The 22,328-nt window shown below is 52.5% G+C and overlaps 1 protein-coding gene across 1 annotated transcript; it reads right to left on the minus strand.

The window, feature by feature from the left end:
• On the minus strand, positions 1-21,475 carry Csrp1 (cysteine and glycine rich protein 1). Its single transcript, XM_028876652.1, has 6 exons — positions 21,368-21,475; positions 11,382-11,494; positions 6,462-6,630; positions 4,959-5,088; positions 1,681-1,774; positions 1-1,220 (listed from the first exon to the last, which is right to left on the minus strand). The coding sequence occupies exons 2-6, from the start codon at positions 11,491-11,493 to the stop codon at positions 1,144-1,146; spliced, it is 582 nt and encodes a 193-aa protein (XP_028732485.1). The 5' UTR covers position 11,494; positions 21,368-21,475; the 3' UTR covers positions 1-1,143.
• Between the last annotated feature and the right edge of the window lie 853 nt (positions 21,476-22,328).

A 22,328-nucleotide genomic window follows, 5' to 3' on the forward strand; every position in this document is an offset into this window, starting at 1 on the left:
TTCTGTTCTAAACTGCTTTATTGACCAGAGGAGGAATCAGCGTCCACACAGCCCATGCCTACAGCCCTTGCAGCGAACGGCCGCAGACAGCATTGTTCTTTCGGTCCCTGGGAGCATCGAGGCCCAGCCCTTCCCCTTCCTCCCTCCGTGCCTGACCTTGGGGCCTGGAAGCTAGGGAAGGTCCCTAAGAGAAGGGAAGCGTGAAGGAGTCAGGGTCTGGGTCTGAGTTGGAGGGGAGTGAGAACTGGAGGCAGAGGCAGAGGGTGTTACAAGAGGGCAGGCTGCCTCTGCCTCCCTCCGTTAGAGGAACTGTCAGGAGTGGCCAGAACACAGCACTCCCCTGGGCTAGGCTGACACAGAGAGAAACTGTCCATTCCAGTCACCAGATCCAGGGTTAGGACCAGAACTCCAAGATCTCAACCACTGATAAACGTGAATGCATGTTCAAAGTACTTCATTAGGATCCTCCCTCCCCATCAAACAGGGGACTTGATGCCTCAGGAAACCTCCAGACTGTGGGGTCCTCTGGCCTGGCTTGTTCTCCATTCCCATGCTGGACCATACCAGTTCCACATTCAAAGGTAAGATTCCAGAAAAAGCTCCTTCCTGTGGCCCAAACCCTGTCTGCACCCCTCTGCCTCCCGTCGGAACCCCCAGACTGAGATGCCTCAGGTTGATTCTCAAGGGCACCAAGAAGCTCAGCCTCCCAGAATCTCCTCTGGGATCCAATAAACCTCACGAAGGCTTCCCTGGCCCAGTCCTGGTCCTCCCTTCCCCAGGTCTGCTGCGTCGCTCCTCTGAGCCCCAAAGATGTGGGCTCAGGTGTCCTGGCCAGTAGAGGGTGGATGTCCGGTCTGTGGGGGTGAAGTGTGGGGAGAGGGACCTGTTCTCTCTACAGGGGTGACTAGACAGCTGTCCCCTAAAGGCGGTGGTATCAAGTGGCAGGCAGGGGGAAGCCCTTAGTGGGGTAGGAGCTCAGGCAGACCCCTAAACCAAAGGAAGCCAGATACCCAAGTCCAACATTAGTGATGTGCGCCAGGGCCGAGTGAGGGAGGGAGAGACTCTTGGAGTGTCCAAAGCTTCTGGGAAGGGGTTGATGAGAAAAAGCACAGGTGTAGGCAGGGTGTGCAGGCAGCGGCGGCCTCACTCTGAGTGGACCAAGGCACCAGCTCCTTGTCCAAAGCCAAAACCTTTGGGCCCAAAGTTTTTAGCATAGCATCCTGCAGAGAGAAGAGAAGGGTAAGGATGTGTTCCTGTCCCCATAGCAGCCCCTCCTGTCTTTCTCATGCCCAGTCTCTGAAGAAGGACAGTCCACCAATGTCTCCCTCCCCATCTCCTCGCACTCTTAGCCTCCATAGTGAGGAGAACCCATTTCTCCTTCATTGCAATGAGGGAATTAATCATTTGCTGAAAAACACTGGACAGGTAGATATTCGGATCCTAGGGCTATGTCCTATGACCTTTGTCCTGTGACCCTTGTCCCTGCTCTATGTTCCTTCTGACTCTGGCCAAGTCCCATTCTCCCTCTGGTCTGGTTTCTACCTCTGTGTCATGGAGGGCACACTCTGGCTCTTGGAACGGAGGGCAAGGAACTGATTCATTTAGTTAGTGACATCATAGTTACTTGGTTTCCTGCCTCCTCCAGCCTTCTGGTCTTCAGAGAGAAGGGGAACTACTCACCTTTGCAGTAGATCTCACCATCCTTGTCCGCCAGGGTGGTCGACTCAAGGCCTTTGCCACATTTGGCACATCGGAAGCAGGACTTATGCCAGGACTAGGTAAGAGAGGAAATAGTTAACATCATGGCCAGTGGCTAAGGTATTCCACCGTTGCCCACCAATAGCCTGCCATAGTGGACAGACATTTTGCAAGTCAGGTTGGGGTGTCGGGGACGGGGTGCTAGGAGAATGTGGCCCAGACACAGAGAGAACAGACGAGGGACCACGCACACACTAGTGGTGTGCCACCATGAAGTGTTACGATGGTTCACTGCTTGGTAGTTCCAGCTGCACCGTGGGAGGGGGCTTTACATCCTACATAGGTAGCTGCAACCCTACAGGCTGCCAGGCAAGCCTTCTCCATACCATTCTGCCTATAAAACTGGTATGGCTCTGAATTTGTCTTGGCACTGCCACATGCCCCTTGAATAGCTACGCTGATGTCCTCCCCAGGAGACCTCTCTGTTTACCTTACAGAGTGGATGTGGGATTTGATGTGGAAATGTCTGGTGTACAACCACAGAGCAAGGCATTTATCATTGTGATTTTCCTGGATCAGCCTGGACTCTGGAGCTCTAGAACTCAGTACCTCATTTCAGAGAGTGGTGTGGCCTTCTGGCCTCTGCTAGCCAGCTGCCAGAGTTAAATGACTTTACCAGGGTCAGGTGCTCATAGGGGGCCAGGCACAGAGGAAGCCCTGAGTCAAATTTGGATGATTTTTGAAAGGAGAATGGGTCTGTCTATAGTGTCCTGAACTCAGTAGGAGGTCACAGAAGGCCCTTTGTGGATCCAAGAGGTGACCTAAGGCACCACAGGGCAAAGAGCTTTCCAAGAGAGGCAGGACTCAAGTTTGTGCTTGGTGTACACACGTACACACACACACACACACACACACACACACACACACGTGTGTGTGTGTGTGTGTGTGTGTGTGTGTGTGTGTGTGTGTGCGCGCGCGCGCGCGCGGCAACATAGCATCAACAATACAACTCAACAACCAGCTCTCATCAGCAACAGCTGAACAAGCTGAGGTGATGTGTACAGAGAGGAGGCTGGCAGCATTCAGCTGGGACAGCAATTTCCTCAGTGTAACCACCAATACGCAGGCTGGAGGGTAAGAGAAGCAGATCTCCAGGCCCCTGGACCTCACCCATGAGCCCCTCATGTGCCCAAGAGACAGCAGCCGTGATGCTCAGGGGGCTGAGATGGGGTGGACAAATGATCTTAATTCTCCTCCAGTGCTCTGTGCAAACTGTTTATACACAGGCTACAGGCTACCATCCACAGTTTTCATACTTTCCAGCCACTCCCAAAAAAAATTCATCCAACACCAAAAGGCACTCTTTGCTCCTTAATACTTCTTAAGGGGGCTTCTTCCTCCCTGTTCCTTTGAACTCACAATGTTCTTATTCTACTCCTCAGTACAATTCTTTTTAATATTTATTTCATGTATACAATGCTCTATCTGCAGATACACCTGCATGCCAGAAGAGGGCATCAGATCCCATTATAGATGGCTGTGAGCCATTATGAGGTTGTTGAGAATTGAACTCATGGCATCTGGAAGAGTTTCCAATGCTCTTAACCACTGAGCCATCTCTTCAATCTTAACTTTATGCTGTGCCATGAGAAAAAGGATTCATGGGCATTTCTTCAGCAATTTCCTATTCCTATGGGCAAAGGGGAAAGATAGACTTGGGTTGTTAACATCTCTTTTTTCCTTCCTTCTGGAGGTTCAGTCTAGGACAAGAGGCATGTGTGGCCATGACTGACTCCTGTTTTCATGACATTTGAAGTACAACTTTGCCCATTCTATATGTATTATCTCATGTGATCTTAAAAACATTTTGTTTGTCAGGGACCATCACGGCTTCACTTCACAGTGGCTTCGCTCCCTTGGCCCGCATTATACAAAACTGTTGCTTAGGAAGGCTGAACTGGTCCCAGTGCACACGAGTCAATGGTAAAACCATGATTCAAGCAGGTTACCTAGGGCCAGGCAGTTCATTGCCCTGGTGGGATTAGCAACCCTTCCTGCCTTTGCAAGTATAGAAATGTTTTTGAAGGGGTTAAGTGGCCCATAGTAAGGTCAACAGTAGTAAGAGCCAGGGCTTCAGAATGAGGCAAACCTGGCTAAGTTCCTGTCTTGCTTTCTAACTATAAGATACGGGCAGATCATTCATTCCTGCTGACTCTCATTTTCTTGGTCTATGTGGTAGAGATATTCTCAGCAGCAATGAAGGGGCTACCATGGTCTAGATTTGCCCCAGTGTGAGTCCCCATTCTGTCACTCCTGAACCCCATTCCTTAAGATCAAAGGGCATTCAAAGCCATGGCCCAAACTAAAAAGAGCTGGCCATGGGCTCTAGGCACCATGGATCCATTGGCTTGCTGTGTGATCATGGTCAATCACTCGTCCAACCCAGGCCTCAGGTGAGGATCCAAAAGTCCTCTCTGGCCACACTGCTTGAAGGTACATGTTCTGTGATCTGCTGACTGTTGGTCTAAGACTGTGACCTTCAGGGCTCTCCTGCTCTTTCCCACCAAGGAAGTGACCACTGACTGAGCTGTCAGGACAGTTGGTTGACTGGGGTGATTCTCACTGGACACTGCTGACTTTCAGAACACCATGGACAGGGCAGGCATGGCAATCATAAATAGCATGGGGAAAAAAAAACCTTCCAGCAGGCTAACAGGCCCTTAACCAGGAAAATCTCTGTCCTCAGGGTTAGATGGATGGGTTTCTGGCAGAACACATCCCATGAAACAAAATGTGTATTTCAAGATGGTTTGTAAATATTTCTGGAACCAAAACTCCTAAAATCCAATGAAAGCTGTGAATCTTCTTCCTAGAAAGAGGCAACCTCTTAGAAAACCCAGCCATGTAATCTTAGGGGGTGGGCCCTTCAACACCCATCTATATCCTTAGCCTCTAGCCCTCAACTCTAGAGTACCAGATCTCGGAACCCCATGTAGGCACCTTAGCAACGCCCTACAGATTGACTGGAGACCATCCCAGCACTGGGGATGGTACAGTTCGTGGGTTAGGTGAGCTCCCTGGGGTCTGGGACAGGAAACCCACAGGGACAAGGTTACTCAACTTCTGGAAGGAAGCCAAGTCCAGTGCTCAGGCCGCTGCCCTAAGCGGAGCTAGTCACCGGAAGTTAGTCGTCAGTCGCAAAGCCCTGTGATTCGGAAGCGCACCTCCGTTTACCTTCCTCACGCCCAGCAGCGTCTTACCTTCCCGGCACCGATCACTTTCTCTGCCGCATAGACCGCCTGGCCACATCGGGGACAGCGCTCAGAGCCACCGATCTTCTGGGCAAACTTGGACGCGTTGGGGTTGGTGGTGGGCCTGTGTCCGGGGGCGCTGCGTGCAGAAGTGTATCCGTGAGATCACTGATGCTGCAGGGGCGGAACCCTTTTGCCTCTTGCCAGGGACAGGGTCACCAAAGCTAAAGCCACCATGGCCTCTGGAATCCCAAAGCTCAGCGTAATATCAAAGCAGCACATTTTCCTCATCACCTAGTTAAAAGCCCCGGAATCATTTAGCACATCGTTTGCTAAGAACACACCCCCCCCCCCCCCCCCCCCCCCCCCCGTTAGCCCCTCATCTGCAGCTGATCTATTATTAGATTCTCTCCAGGAGAAATCTGCTGACAGATCATTCCCACGAGGGCAATGACCTTGGCTGAAATCTGGTAACCCTTCATTATTCCATCCACTTCCCCATCACTGAGACACTGGCCGGGCTGCCAATCACCCTTTATCAGCAGGTCAGAGGCAAGAGATGAGGAGGGTGAGTGTGGGGAGACCCCATGACACCCTGAGGGTACGTCCCAGGAAAGGAAGCTACTTCCCCTTAGCAGAGGTGAGGGGTGGTGGGGCTCTGACACTCCTCTGGGCTTTCAATGATAAAGTGAGGAAACTGAACTATATAACTCTTGGGGCCCCTTCAGGCTCTGACACTTGTGAAAATCTAGGATGACTGTTCCAAGCAGGATTCCTAGTCGGTCCTCAGCTGCCCCAATGCCCCACAAAGAGAACCACTGTGTGACTTCCTGTCGTTTATTTTTATTTTATTATTTGTTCATTTTTTATTTGATTTTGGTGTGTGTGTGTGTGTGTGTGTGTGTGTATGTGTGTGTGTGTGTGCATGTGTGTGTGTGCGTGAGTATGTGCATGTAAGGTCATCATGCATATGTGTGTTTCATACACATGGGGGTCAGAGGTCAACACTAGGTATCCTCTTTAATCACGCTACCTTATTTTTTGAAACAGGTCTCTCAGTGATTTGGCTCGATCAGCTGACCAGCCAGTCCCAGGTATCCTCCTGTCTCTAGCTCCTCAACACTGAGCCTATCAGGGCACATTGCCAGTGCCCAGCTCTTACATGGGTGCTTGGGGTTAAACTCAGGTCCTCATGTTTATGTGGCCAGGACTTCACCAACTGAGTCATTTCTCCCCAGCCTGGCTTTGGATTTTTCTTTTCTTTTTTTTTTTTTTTTTTTTTTTTTTTTTTTTTTTTTTTTTTTTTGATACAAGTCTCCATCTGGAGTTCAGGTTGACCTTGAACTCAAGATCTTCCAGGTTCAGCCTCCCTGGGATGACAGGGCATGCACAGCTCTCCCTTTTCAATCAATGGCTTCCCAGACTTCCCACGGCCTAACCAAAAGCGGTGCACTGGTGTCCATTCCAGGGTGGGCAGAACTCAAGGACAGGCAGAGAGGGTCTGGCACTCACTCCTCATGCTTGATGCCCAGAGACTCTCCCTTGTCCGTGCTCAGTGTGCCTGCGCCTTGCCCGTAGCCATAGCCTTTTGGCCCGTACTTCTTGCCGTAGCATGACTTGCAATAGATCTCTTCTCCATGCACAGCCACAGTGGTGCTGTCCAGATTCTTCTTGCAGACCACTGGGGAGGAGACAGGGGAATATGGTGAGATGCAGCTCCCAGGCCTCCCAGCAGGCTGGCTTCCAGGAATATCTGACTCTAGGTGGTCAAGGCCTGACTTCCAGGAAGCTGGGGGTGTTTCCCTCAGACCCCTGTACCTTGGTACCCATCCAACCTCACCCGGAGGTTCAGAAGCCACAGGCTAGGCAGACAGGAAGCCGCAGAACACCAGATGAAGTTTTACATTCTGCCTAATACAGAGAGCGCGTGTCCCCGACAGGAGAGGAGACAGGAGGGCAGGGAGGAGAGCAGAGGTTTCCTGCCTCTGGCAGTGGCTTTGAAAGGGCACATCTGGGTGTGTTGTCACAGCAGGAGCAGGTACCAGGCAAAGTGATACACCCCGAAGGGAAATAGGACACAGACAAGTCCTGGTAACCAGAAGTCAATTCCTAGTTTTTAGACTTAGAAGTTGCTGAACCGCGGAGGGAAGAGGACTTGCACCCAGGGGAAGGATGTCCTGAGTCACAGGGGAGGAGAGGCGGGGATTTGGGGAGCTAGAAAGCCTCCCAGCCTCCTGCGCTTTCCTGTTACCCTCACAGTGGGCTCTGCCAGATACCCAGCATACAAGGGGAGAGTCTGGACTCAGATCCCAGCTCTCCATTCCATCTGGGTGGCTGGGACAAATTGTTTTGCCTTTCCAGGCTCAGTGTCCTCATTTATGAGTGTGGATAATCACATCTGCCATAAAAGGTAGTTAGGACAATCAAGTGAGGTCTTAGATAAGACATACTTACTCAGTGCCCTGTGCACAGAGGTTCATAATAAATGCCAGCCACTGGTCCTAGCACCATACACAGGTGGCATCATAGGCAAGAGAGAGCACCTGCTTCCTACCTGCTTCTTCCAGGAGACTCAACTTAATATCCCCTAAACACAGAATTGAGTCTGCCCAATTGGACTGTATCCTAAATACCTAAAATACCCCCTTTGAAGCTGGAAGTCTACAGACACCACGGAAGTGACCATTCCTTACAACTTGCCCTTCTCTTAACTTTAAAGGTCCAGCCCCCCTCCAGGTCTCTTTGGGCCCCAGGTTGGGGACTTCAGACTAAATAAGGACCCTCTTGTCCAGCACTTGAGATCCCTACCTCATTCCAGCACTCTCAGTCACCCAAATATGGACCCTCCCACCACCTCCCCTGGGGCTTGGCTCTGGGAAGAACACTAAGGCAGAGAACAGCAGGCCAAGGTTCCAACATTCCCTTCTAGGGTGGGAAGTCGGGAACCAGCCTCGCCGGGAACTGTTCCCTTAGACCTACTTTGACCTGGGAATTCCAAAACCGGAGGGAAGGCAGAAAACGGAGATAAGAACCCACAGGGGGAGAAGGCCTTTTTTGGCTGCTGTCTCCGGCAAAGGAGGAGGAACTCGACTCTGGAGACACCGGGTCCTGCAAGGGCACACCCCGTAGGTGGGTTTCCTGCATGCTGGTCGAGATCTCCGGCTCCTTTCTGCACTACCTGGGTTTTCTCAGCGATACAGTCCCCGTCCTGCCCACAGTAACTCCACCATAGCCTCCTCCCCCTCTATCCAAGTGAGAACATTAGGGGACTCAGCTCACCTGTGGGGTTCCCCCCCCCCCCCCCCGCAAAAGCCTGGCCAAGGGAAATTTTGAATGTATTCTTCACTCAAGGAAGGCTTGAATAAATAAATGTCTACTAAATCAGGTTAAGCAAAACAAAACAAAAACCCTCTATTAGTATTTGTTCAGAAACTGTTTCCAGATGCTACCTGGCTCCATGGGACCTTGTGATGGATGCTCTTTGGGAATATGGAAAAGAGGCACCCACTCCCCACACCGGAAGATGGAGAGTGACTGTGCTTCTGGAAGGAAAACCAAAACACACACACACACACACACACACACACACACAAACAAAAAAAAAAAAAAAAAAAAAAAAAACCAACATTCAGGGTCAGAGAGTCTTCCAGAAGCAAGGCCAGGCCAGATCCCAGCTCTGATTTCCAGCCCTGGTTTTCCGCCAGGCTGTGCCTCTTCTAGAGAGGCAGAATGTGAAAACTGACTCAGCCTGGGGTCAGAGAGTGTCTGAGGTTTCTCCAAGTTTCCCTCGCTGCCCTCAGACTCTGGGGGACAGCTCAGGGCCCGCCAGCAGGTTTCATCTTTGTCCCCGAGCACAGAGCTAAGACAAATGGGACTTTCTTGTCCACAGAATGGCTGCTCAGCCCAGCTGACCCCAGGAAGGAGCTGGTTACAAGTCAGGGTTGGTCACATCACCCCAGGGAGGCTCCTGTGGGGTCTGAACTGTCTATCACCCACATGATGCCTAGTGGGAAGAGTGTCATCTCTACCGCATTGAGGGGGCTGAGCAGAGGTGAGGGCAGGCTTCCTGCAGGCCTCTCTGCCTCAGGCCAAACCCAGGAAGATGTGGTCTCTCTTATCTTTCCTATTTCGTCATTCCAGCTTCCTCATACCTATCCTAAACCTCCAGAAAAGTGTATACAGTGAAAAACTGAAGTTGAATGCAAAGCCAAGGGTCGGCGTTAGCAGACTTCTTTTAAGGACCTCTCCTAGGTTGACTAACAAAATGGCTCCAACTGCCACCAAGCCCAGAACGTGCTGGCCTCTCCTGAGGAGGAAAAGCCCTTTGATTCTATGGATTACCATGAATACCATGAATTCCAGTCAACCATTTGACTGGAGGGTGGGGGGATGGTGTTCCTCCCACTCCTGACCAGTGAGATCAGTGATCTAGTGAGATCCTATCATGTGCCATGCTGTTCAGGGGTACAAGACAGTGGGGATAACCTCCCAGCATGCCTGGACAGCACAGGGCTCCTGGTCAGCTGCAGCTGACACCTGGGAACTGCCCAGGCCCGAGACGCCAGACACACACCGCCATCCCCTAGACTCTAGGGTCTAGAGTGACAGCTGCAAGCAGCCCCTCCCCAGCCTGATCTCCTGCAACTGCTCCTAATCCCTGACACCCCCTCACACCCTGCCCCAGGCCCTGCTCCTTCCTTCCTGGACCACCCCCTGAATTCCTGACCTTCATCCACGCCTGACCAGAAGCTAGTCCTCCACATCAGGACCTCAGGAGGAGCTCTGGACACAGCTGCAGCTGGGCCCTTTTAGTCAGTGATTAAGCAACAATTTGAGAGCAGAGAGGGGCCTTCCAGACCCCCTTCCCAACTGGCACCAAGCTGTCTCTTTCCCTCTGGGGAAAAAAAAAAAAGGCTTGAAAAGCCCCTGCATGATGAGCTGCTGAGGACCCGCTGCTGCTGTCCGCAGCCTCCTCAGCAGGCTGGAAGCCAGCAGAGCTCCACAAAAGCTTGTCATCTCCTCATGTATCATAGGAGCCCTGGGGCTGGCACGCCAGGCCTGCTGAGCAGTGTGAGGACCCTGAGCCCCTGTGCTGGGTGGGTTCAAGCTGGCCTGCCCAGCAACAGGTAGAGCTATGAGGACTATCAGGTGTGCCAGCTGGATATATAACGTGTGCCAGCTGGATCCCACTCCAGAGCAAACCACGGGGGGGGGGGGGGGGGTGCAGTGCAGAATTCCAACTGCTCTCACGGAGGAGCAGGATGCGTTGGACCTCGTTTCCTGGATCTCTCAGGTGGGCTGGGACTTCATCTCCCGTGGTGAGCTCTCCTGAGCATTCCACCCGCTTGCTGTGGCGCTCTTATCCATGAGCATGTGTGAGTTTGTATATTTACAGAACACCATACTTCCTTCAGAACTTCTTTTGTCTTTCCAGCTCTTTCGTTTCAGTTCTCACAGCTAACCCTACGCAGCATTAAACTTGTCCCTCATCACACAAACACTAGAAAGGACATTGCCATCCCGGCCCTCATCATGGCGCTGGAGACCGAGGCTTAACCAAGACAACCTACATCTGCCAGTGGGCCTGCCTCCCAGGAAATCGCTGCTAGGGTTGCTGCTGTCTCTAACACACACTTCCGCTCGACCACAAAGAGCCAATCATTCAGGAGTTGAGGAGGAGCTTCTCCAAGCCTCCACCTTCTTCGGTACACATCACCTGACCCAGGTCCCAGCCAAGGCAGCATCAGAGAGGCCTGCTTCCTGGGTTAAGCTGACCTTGCTCGGCAGCCCTGTGTCTAGTGCATGGTTCTCTGTACCATAGAGTTGCTACAGCAGCTCCCAGTGGATCGTGAGGAGCAGGCGGCGATGAACCTGGAGCCCTTCCCTTCCTCTGTAGAGGGTTTGTGGGAACGGGAGAAAAACCAAGAGACACGCTGCTGAGAAGAGGCTGAGCAAGTGAGAGGGTTAACTTCCTCCTCTCTGAACTTGACCATGGCGCTGTGGCCTCGGACCTTCACCATGGTTGCGGCCTCTCTTACCTAAGGAGAGGTAACTTGAAGGCTGGTGAGATTTTGGGGTTGGAACTGTCTCTCTCAGAAATGATAGGACAGTGGCAGGAACAAAGAGAGTGAGTGGAAAGTTTTCCTAAGTGAGCCTTTCCAGCTTGGCCTCAGCCCCGCCCGCCCCACCCCCCCCCCACCACACACACCCTTGCCACCCCCCACCAGCACCGGCCAGTTCACCCCTCAGAAAACAGCTTCTGAAGGGAACAAAGAGGCTCTCAAGTGTTTCCCTCCCCAGCTGCGCTTCAGCCAAATGTCAAGCTGTTTACGTCCCCGGGGACCAGTTCCCTGGGGTGTCGACAGGCCGCGCTTGTGGGGGCAGGCCTGTCCAGGTCCCCTGGCAGCAACCCCGGGCCTGGGCGGTACTCACTGCATAGGAAGCAGGATTTATGGAAGCTGTTGCCTTCACACTGGACCTCCTCGGCAAAGTAGACGGTCTTCTGGCACACCCCGCATTTCTTGCCTCCTCCCCAGTTTGGCATTCTGAAAAAGAAGACAAAAATCAGAATGAGGGTCATACATGGGGAGACGAAAACAGACTGCCCGTGGCAGGGAGGCCTCCCAGGGGATGACCGATCGACCAGTCCCGGGAGAGTACTTCCAGCTTGTTCTTAAGACCATTCTCCAGCTACTACTAGCAAGTATGTGGGGGTGGGGGTCCCTCCTCCTACTTCATCCTATTTGCTGGGGAGCTGCCCAGTGTTGGCCCTACAGGACAAGATCATAAGGGACAAGGTTTACAAAGAGCTCGCAGGAGGGTGCAAGTGAGCCAGCTCGTGGCCGGTGTTACCACTGTGCATCACAGGAAACAGCTCCAGAGGGGCAGATCAGCAACCAGGGTTCAACCATCTTAAACCCGTGGTGCAAAGTTCACAAGGAGGCAAAACTCATATTGTCAAGGGATGAGTGTATCGGTGGAAGGAAAGTACCCCAGATAAGCCAGGGAAGGGACATCGCAATCCATTGTCTCCGATCATCAGTTCTAACAGGGAAAGGAACAGGGTTAGGGGAGGAACAGGGTTAGGGAAGGAACGGGGTTAGGCAGGATGGCCTAGGAGAGTGCCACAGCACATGGCAATGCTCTTCTGCTTGACCCACGGGAACCGCCTTTACACTAACTAGTTCTCCTTTGAACCACACACGAAGGCATTATACATTCTCTCGTATATAAGGCAGGTGATGGGGAAAGGGTTAAGTTGGGCACGGTGATCCATGCCTGTGATGTCAACACTTAAAAGGCTGAGACAAACCTGAGGCCAGCCTGAGCCACACAATGAAAGAACTTGTCTCAAAAAGACAAAGACAAGCTAGATGTGGTAGAAGAGCCTCTAACTCCAGCACTCTAGAGATGGAGGCAGGAAGATCAACAAATACAAGGTCATCCTCGATATGGGGTGGGTTTGAAGCTAGTCTGGGCTACATGAGTCTGTGTCTCAACAAAAACAAACAAACAAAAAAAAGGTTTAAAACAGCACAAGAGATGGACACACAGGGCACTATTCTCCAGCTCTACCAAGCCAGATTGGTAGTGCCAGCTGCCCCTGCGTGCCGAGTGCTGGGATTAAGGAAAGGCGTTGGCCAGCCTAGGACTCTGACAGTGATTCCAACAGGTAGGTTGGGCTGATTTGGAGATGTTCTAGGTGTTGGTTCAGAGCTGTGGTCCAGATGCTAGACTTCTCAGTCCAGTGTCGATCCTGCCACTCACTCTGTGACCCTGGACAAGGGACTTAGACTTTCAAGACCTCGAGTTCTGCATCTTGGAAATGGAGCTGAAAATAAAAGTTCTTCATAGACTATTTCTGGGGACTAGAGGAAAAATGGGATGTCAGAGACCCGGCACACAGTGAGTGCTCCATAATTAGTAAAACAGATGCCAGAGACTGTAGAGCAGCTGATACAACAGACACCAGAGACTGTGGGACAGCTGATACAACTTGCCAGTGGCACAGGAGAGACATGCCACAGGTGCGGAGGACGTCGATGTCCTGCAGCTGATGGTCGGCTTCTTTCCTGTCACCCAACAAATAAACCACAGAAGGAGCCAACGAGGCATGTAGCTCTTTTGACAGAAGCCTATGAAAGGAATGTGTGCTCTTCACGGCACGGTCGATGAAGGACATAAGGTGGGTACGAAGGAAGCTGAGGACTTAGTGAATGGACACAGGGTGCTAGGAAAAGAGCAGGAGCCGCAGGAGGTTATTGTTCAAGAGCCAGAGAAGCCTAATGAAAAAGCACCCCCCCTCAAGTCTGTATCATGTTGTCCCCACACCCTGCATGGCATCTGACACACAGACATACACATGATGTCCCCACATCATGCATACATACACAGGCATACACATGGTGTCCCCACACCATGAATAGCACTTGACACACAGGCACACACATGGTGTCCCCACACTATGCATACACATGCATACACACACAGGCACACACATGGTGTCCCCACACTAGGCACACACATGGTGTCCCCACACTATGCATACACATGCATACACACACAGGCACACACATGGTGTCCCCACACTATGCATACACACATAGGCACACACATGGTTTCCCCACACCCTGCATACACATGCATACACACACACACACACACACACAGGCATACACATGGTCCCCAATGAGCAGTTGAGGAATAAGTGAACTCAAGGCCCCAGATGAGTCCAGGTCCTCTGTTCAGATGTATCTCTGAAGCACCTGGGACCTAGAAGTGGGACCCATTAAAGGTGCGAAGGCGCAGAAGCCAGCCTAAGTATGAACGGTGTCGGTGACGTTGACTCCCTGGTTACAGAGAATAAACACCACCACATCAAAAGGAGCATCTGTTGTCGGGGCAGAAGAGAGAGATACGCTTTCACCCCTCATCCTGAAAGTTGGGGTTCCATCTAGTCCCAGTCTCCCGCATTCTTACCTGTCTGTTGTCACCTCCATGCAGAGACTCCCACCTATCTGTGGCCCTGCCTTTCATCTTAGTCTAGCCCCAGCTAATCTCAGATGAGCCTTTCTAAGAGGCGCCTCCATTTGCAGGTGAGCCATCTGAACTCACAGCCCACATCAACTGTTTTTCCTGACTTCTCCATTTTGCCGTGGTGACATCACCACCCTCTGTGTGTGTGTAAATGATCAAAGATGGAGCTCTTTGCTTTTCCCTAGTTGTGTCCCACTCTGCTCCCCTTACTCACTCACTGCAGCGCCACTGCCACCCTATACCACGCCTTTAGGTTCCACTGACCCTATGGCACCTCACCCCGCTCCTCTCCCCATCCCCTCCACCTGCCTGGCTGTCTTGCCTTCACCCCGCAGCCATGGCCACCCTGGAAGAATATGTCTGCTGCAGTTAACAGTCCCATTTTAAGCCGTGACAGGTGACCTGGGCCTAGCCCCGTCAGCCAAAGTTACTGCTTAGCTATGTGTGAGGCCGGTGGGATAAGAATTCCTGGGGGCTCTAGTAGGAAAAGGTACCCGTCTTCTGAGAGAGCTTCTTGGGAGTGAGTGCCCCCCAAGACCACCCCAAGCAAAGAGACAGGAGCAAGGGGCAGTGAGTCCAAAGAACTGAGAGATTAACTAAACGGAGTCTTGGATGATGTCATCACACAACCAGCTTAAGCCAAATCTATAGCGCAATGTGTTTCTGAAGGCTAGTTATACAAACAACCAACTCTCTTCGTTGTTAAAGCCACTTACTTGACAGACAGGTAACTGGTGCTCAGAGTAATCCTGACATTTCCTAACCCGTCTCCACCCAGCAGCCCCCAGCTTTCTCACAGAGCAGCACCCCCCACCCCCACCAGGAACCAAGGAAGCCCTGCCACCAGACATCAGAACTCTGCCCTTGGCCTTGCAGATCTCAGCTTGACCCAAGCTGGTTCCTCTCCCCTCACAGACCGGAAGCTGCCATTTTAGCCCTTGTTCAACACTTCGAGTGCCCAGCTCAACCTAACATGAAGAAAGCCTCAAGCCAGGCCTTTGTCAAGAGCCAGGAGGACTGAGGTGAGGCTGAGGGCAGAGACTGGGTGCACTGTCCTCCCAGAGAAGATCTGGAAAGACTGTCTCCTGCTGCACACACCCACTTTCCTTCACCCAGGTCCAGGACTGACCTCAGCTCCATGGGCTCACACATCTTTCTCTACCTGCCCGTGACCTCTCTGCTCCCTCAGATAATCTTGGGGGCCACTGCCCAGCCCAACCTTTCATGACCCCTTCAACTCCTTTCTATCCTGAGGACTCCAAGGCTTAACTGCACTTGCTGAACGAGGGCCAGGCTGCAAACCCATGTAAGTGAAGGCTAATGCAGCAAGAACAGCACAGGTCACTGTCTGAAGGTCAGCTGTCTCCCCTCCTTCCTTGCTCTGGGAACCCAAGCTCTGTTCAGGCAGCTATCCTCTGAGAAATGGAGTCTAGATGTCCAGTTTGCAGAAAAGGAAAACCAAGTTCAGAGAGGTCGGGCAACCTGCTTATAGCGCCACAGCTCTCAGAGGCAGAACGGGGTTCTAACAAAGGTCCATACGTTTCTGTCCTCTGTGATCCCAGCCATCAGGCTGTGGGCAGAGCATGTTTAAGGGTGGCTGCATGGGGTGGGCATGCATTTCATCAAGGTAGGGTCTCCTCTTTGACCTTCCTGTGCAACCCCTAAAGCAGGAGGGGGCATGCTCCTGTCCCTAGGGACACCCCTAAGGGGGGAACAGTCCCTTAGCCACGTGGTGGGAAGCCGTTCCAAGCAGTGTTTTGTTCAGACATAAAGCCCTTCTCCCGCTGGGGAAGACCCACAGCTCCGTACAGACGTCCCCTTGTTCTTCCTGGCTCTGTGTCAGCGGCTGAATCCAGCAGGGCTCCAGGGAATCGGGACCATGGGCGGGGAAATGGGTGGAAGCCATGGGCGGGGGAAATGGGTGGAAGCCGAGGACCTGTCAGATCAGGAGGTCGGCTCAGGGTGTCCCTTGGCTGGGGCATTCCTTGAGCTGGGAATCTGCTTGGACCCCCAGGCTTTAAGAGGGAAAGCAGAAACAGTGCCACAGCCAGGAAGCATGCTCTGTGCTCTCTGCCCAGATGACCAGGGGACCCTGAGTATGGAGAAGAGTCCCAGCTGGAGGGATCCGTGGCCACCTCCTTCCAGCGTGAGGTGAAGCAGGCTGCTCGCTCCCCCTCCTCCTTTCTACCCAGTCCCTTCTTGTCAACAGCCAAATTCCGTTGTGGGGAAGCTGGATTGCCTTAAAAGGAAGGCTGTTTTTCAGTCTGCTGCGGGCTTAAAGGGATGTGAGGGTCATTCTCAATCGCCTTCCCAGTTCTAGGGCACAGAAGACCTGTGGGAGGCTGTGCCCAGGGCTTAAGAAATTGGAGTTGGGGTTAAATAATACCTCTTCCTAGCTGAGTGGACACTTCTTGCTCTCCACTTCATTTCTTTATCCCTAAAATGGAACACCCCCATATTGTGATGATTAAATAAGAATGTGCAAAAAGGATAGCACACTCTGGAGGGCATGCCTCTGGTGGCCACCTACAGCTTAGCCCAGATGTGGTGCCAGACGGCTAACTTCCCTTCCCTTCCCTTCCCTTCCCTTCCCTCTCCTCCCCTCCCCTCCCCTCCTTCCCTCCCCTCCCCTCCTTTCCTCCCTTTCTTCCCTCCCTTCCTTCCTTCCTTCCCTGCTGATCCATATCTAGAAGAAGAAAGACTTGAGAAGCCACACACCAAGTAGGGACCAGGAACTCCTGACCTGTCTGCCAGCCCATCTAATGAGTCTGTGACAAACTATTTCCTTGGAGTTTAGTTCCTCAGTTCCCTGGGCTACCTGCGATTTCCAGCAGGGAAGGTAGGAACCTGTGTCTTACATCAGACTTTCAGGTATGTTGCTCTAGGTGAATAAATTGTTGCTGCTGAGCAAAGTAGCATATGAGTATAACATCAGCACTTGGGAAGCAGAGGCAGGAGGATTACCGTTGAGATCCAAGCCAGCCTGGCCTAGCTACCAAGCTGTAGGACATCTTAGGGCTTTACAACAAGACTATCTGAAAACAACAGCCACTCAATACTGTCTTCTATGATCGTATTATCCACAGTGGGTTTATTCAGAGAGTCCCGTTCCCTTTGGGACTTGTTGTCTCTGTTCCGTTTGTCCTACTTAGCTGTCCTGATAATCTCAACAGAGAATATAATCTAAATTTTCTCTTGGGTGCCTCCTGTCAGCTGTTTACTGGAGACCCTCAGGGCTAGCTAGAGGCTGGAAAGCCGTGATGATCCTCTTTAGACACAGCTAACTCAGTCTGTGGTTCTGACTCATTGTCCTGTTCCTCGCTATACAGAGGCTCAGTCGTAAAAGGACGCAAGAGGGTGAACCTTTGGCAGTAGAAGAAAGGGGTGGGCATGGGGTACATCAACAGAGGTGATGGATTCAGCTGGTCATGTTTCAGGCCAGAAGTGTCATCTGTGTTCTAAGCCTGCCAGCCACTATGCCCAGACTGAGGGCTTCCCTCATCAAACACTGACAAACCTCCTGACATCTTTCTCCAGTGGAAAAACCCCATCTCTCCCACTCCATAATCCCTTGTTCCCTCCGGCGAAAGAGGGGTTGTGACGCACTCAGGGCACGCGTCCCCACCTTCTTGGTCTGGTAGAGACCTGTTAGGTGTTTATCTAGGTAGAAATGAGCTGCTAGAAGTACTTTGAGCTCTTTGGAACCTGCTGGGTAGACCAGAGTGTTGTCATCCTTTCCAATCCTGGGGCTATCTCTCCCACGCCCCCAAGCCCAGAGAACAGCCAGGGACAGAACCAGAGGGAAGGCTGGGCAAGCTCAGAGCCCATGGAGCAGACCTACCCTGAAGATAAAGGTCCTTGGTAGAGGGGGCACCCCCAAAATGGCTCACCTCTGAGAAGTCAGTCAGCCCTCACTGAGGTGCCATTACCCCAGGTCCTTTGTCCCTCAGGACTTGACGGTAACTGAGCACATGCGCTCTCCCCCAGCTCTCCACCCTTGGAGTTCAGAAATCTAACTGCCATGTGTGCAGATGGAAACAGGGGCCCATGACCAGGAGCATAGTCTACGGTTGAGCTACATCCAGCCCTAGACTTCCTTAAGTCTTTCAAAATGAGTACAGGAAACCGTATAATTATGGTATGATCAAATCGAATTTACTTGTGTCTGGAACGATGTGGAGAGCGGAGCCAGTTGGTCCGTGCCCTGGGTTGAACAGAAAGGTCTGAATGCTTTTGATTAATTTTGAAAAGGGAAAAACGAACGACCACGCAGGCCTTACAAACACATTGCTGGCAGCTGACATCTCAGGAAGATCCATCCCATGCACCCCTGTATGAAGAATACCCAGACCCCCTGGGGTGGGAACCTCCTGATGGCTGGGCTGCATTCCAGCTGTGAGCCTTCTATTTCTTCCTCAGACTCAGCCAGTGTGCCTTTGGGAAGCTCTGGAAATACCAGAGTCTGGAATCACTAGCTGCCTCGTATTTACACACTTTACCATACATGGGAATTACTCTACACTGACGTCAGACAAATTCCTGGAGAGCTGCGTAGTCCAAGCCACGTCATTACCATATAAAATCCTGACAGCTGGAAACAGTAGGCAAGGCTCCTGTCAGGACTCAATTGGGCACCTCTCATTCCTCTTACGGGGGCGCAGGGTGGGGGGAGGTCCCTCCTCTGGCTGCCTCTCTTCAGGGACTTTTTTTTTTTTTAACTGAAAACATGACTCCAAAACACAGATATACAGCACATGGGATGAAAGTACATCTGGGAAGTGACTTGTGGGCCTCCCTGTACCCTCAGCCTCCCGGCAGAGTGAAAACCTAGAGGTCTGGAGTTCTAACCACAACCCCTTCCCTGCTGAAGCCATTGAAGTCCTGTGTGCTTCTAAATACTGGTCACCACAGAGCATCTTGTAAAACTAACGTCTTCAGGCATGACCTGGGTGAAGTGTGATGGGGCAAAGACAAACAAACAGCCGGTTGTTGGAGCAGCCAGCCTGATTGAACGGCAGCTCCCTGGGGGACCAGCTGTAATCCGGAGCCAGTCCCTATGACCCCGCTGAGCCTTCGTCTGTGGAAATGGCCGGCATCAGCCCCTTCCTCATAAACAACATTCAAGACAACACAGGGGAAGAATTTAGCTCCGGCCTGCGGCCAGCAAGCAGCAGGACGCTTGCTTACTGTAATCTTAAGGAAAGACCTGCACAGACAATCAATTTGGTGCCTCTAGGTATTTGCCAATATGCCTGCAAAGCCAAAGAGCTGAGTAGGAAGGGGGACTTTTTGTCATTGGTGTCTCTTGGGACTTAATGCATGCCTCCTTTGGGCTTCTAACAAGCCAACTTTACCCAAGGAACCCTGCTTGCATAAACAAACCTTAGGAGTCCACCGGAAAGCATTCCCAACTTGCTTTCTCCACCAGGAGACCCACAGTGAATAAAAACTTGTCAACACTACTGTCAAGGAAAAACTAGTTGGTAATTATTTATGACCACACATACTCCATTAATTCACTTGGTGGCTGATGGTTGACTGATTTTTTTTTTTCTTTTGAGATAGAGCTCAATATGTAGCCCAGGCTGGTCCCTAACTTGTGATCCTCTTGCCATCATGCATCTAGGTGCTAGGATTACAGAGGTGTGCCATCGCAGCCAGCTTCAATCATCCAACCTTGACTTACCATCAGTCAAATGCAAACATTGCCCTCTGAGCCTGTAACTCGGACCCAGTAAGGACTGAGAGCTCTTGAGCCTGTGAATTACAAAATAGAACACCTGAGCCAAGATGGCCGGCGCTCGGACAGACCAGAGGCATTTTTGTAGCAGGCTAGTCACAGAGCTGGAGACCCTGCCCTTCAGATTCTCTCCAGCATCCTCACTAAGCCCTCAGCATCTGAACCTTGGGGACAGTTGTCTCCTCCACCTCCTCAGGCACACCACACCACACCACACCACACCCTCTGCAGGATAAACTTCCTTCCCCGTCTGGCTGTCCCGCCCCGGATATCCTTGCCAAGGCTAAGGGTCTTGGTGCAGTGCCAAGCTGGATCCTCCAATGGAGGGATAAACATTGGCTAGGGGGTGCTCAGGCCAGCCTCTCCCCAAGAGAGTGGCCTGGGCTCCTAAGCAGAGAGCTGGGGAGAGAATCAGAGGCAAGGAAGCTTTTAGCGTCCAGTCCTGACAGGAATCCCCAACCTAGCTCTGAGGTAATAGGCTGCTAGCAGCTCAAATCAACCGAGCTTCTGCAAGGAACCCTGAAGCATGAGAAAAGCAGGGTATCACAGCTTCTGTGTGTGTGTGTGCTCGTGTGTGTGTGTGTGTGTGTGTGTGTGTGTGTGTGTAATATATGCTCCAAGTACTAGCCCAGAAGGAAACTGAGCCCGTCACTTGTATCGTCAAAACTCAGTTTGCTTGCCTTTCAGATACCTGTCACCAAGATTCCAGAGTATTTCGCGTGATAAATGTCCCACCAAAGGCAAGTGGACGCCCTGCATGCACGATGATGGTATCCCAGTGCAGTGCCTTCTCAGCGTGGGGAAGGGCTGTCCATTCATTCACCCCAAGAAGCAGGAAGTGGGTGGGATGGCTCTGACTTCATGTAATTGCTCACACTCTAGACCTCTCCTCTCCTCTAAAGGATCACAACAGTACAGGACCAGAAACATGCCGACTCAACCCGGGCCTGTGCCACTGGATGAAACACCTGCCTGCTAACCCCTTGTAGGGAGACACTGGCAGCTTGTTTAAATGTGCTCACTCTCTGGAGCCCTTTCTGCCCGCCAGCTTTCAAGAAACATTCACGGTTGGTTCTTTGAGATCTCAGTACCCAGTCCTCACCTAGCGCCAAGACTTTGGCGGGGAGGTGCAGTGAGTCCGCTTCCATCTGGTTCTTTCAGGAGAAAGAAAACCCACACCTGTGCCCTCTGGCCGACAAACCAGATGCTGCTTGCTCCCTCCCACTCGCGGGCACTTTCTCCCAGGAAAAGAGAGAGAGGGGAGGAGTGGCACGGATGTCCTCATCCCTCGGCCTTACAATGAGTGTCAGTGGCCCACAGAATCGCCGATTGTTCTGTGGGACCTGCTGGCGGTGGGGGGAGAGCCGGGTCACCCTGGGTCTGGGGCACGCGAGAGCCAGCTGCCCTGGAAGTCCCGGGATGGGAAGAGACCCAGCGTTTTCAGGAAAGGGAAGCACCATCGGGCTAACTACGGCCACATCTCACCACCTCCCTCCTGGGGTCACTCTTCCTGCAAACTTTTCCTGCAAGCGACAGGGCTGCGACCGGACGCGAAAGACCAATAGGCGCAGGGTGCGTCCCAGACACTCGGATAGCGGGCAGCTGCGGGGACCCGAGGCGGGCGACGCGGGGGCGCACTCACCTGGCAGCTGCTGGGAGGCGCACGGGTGACAGCACTCCGGGAAGCGGTGGCTGGCTGCGCCCGACTGCGCGCCGTTTTGTTCCCCCCCTCCGGAAGGCGTTTCCCCGCGCCACGCCAACCAGTAGGCTTTGCACACTGCACCACAGCAGGGCTGATGTCACAGCGCAAAGCCCCGGGAAGCTGTCCCCTCCCCCCAGAGCCCGGAGCCCGGGCGTGGCCCGAGCCCTAGCTGTGGCTTCATCAGGGCACCCGGTGGCGGTCTCTGGGGAAAGGTTTTACTTGGGGGGCGAGAGGCGGGGTTCAGGGGTCCCTGATCTGCCACGTAGGAACGTGGAGACTGAGAGTTTAGACCAGAGATAAACTCGGGCCCCCTTAGAAGAGAGCGAGGGTCCTTAAATGTTCGTGTCCTGATGGTACCCAGAGTAAGACTAGCAAGTGTGGTCCTGCTTCGTCCAGTGACTGACTTCTGCCAGACAGCTGGCTTCAGGTTCATCTGTAAAAGGAAAGTGTGCCGCCCGGATGTGGTGGGGGATGAGATCCTATAGGACCCGGGGTCCTTTTGCGGCTCCGCCCTCTCCAACTCTGGGCTCTTGTCTCCTCAGCTTTCCCCATCTCTCGGCTACTTAAAAGAGATCATTCTACCAGCCCCAGAAGCATCAGCTCCTAAGTGGACCTTTCTCTGGGCTCCTAACCTACAGTGGTATGACAGACACGGGTTCAGGCCACAAGAAGTTGCCTCAGGGTGGTGACCAATAGGCGTTACCCGGTCCAACTGCTCTCACTCACAGAGCACCTGCCCGGGAACCCAATGCTGGAGGTGGACTGGTGCTCCTGGGCCCAGTGTATGGCAGGAAGCAGAGCCAAGTCTTCAAAGAAGGTCCGTTTTCCCTAGTGGTGCAGACAGCTCCAAGCAAGAAGCATGTCGCTTTCCTTGGGACTAACTAAGTGAGGAATCTTCAAG

The sequence above is a fragment of the Peromyscus leucopus genome, chromosome 15 (genome assembly GCF_004664715.2).
Source record: "Peromyscus leucopus breed LL Stock chromosome 15, UCI_PerLeu_2.1, whole genome shotgun sequence".
Taxonomy (NCBI): domain Eukaryota; kingdom Metazoa; phylum Chordata; class Mammalia; order Rodentia; family Cricetidae; genus Peromyscus; species Peromyscus leucopus.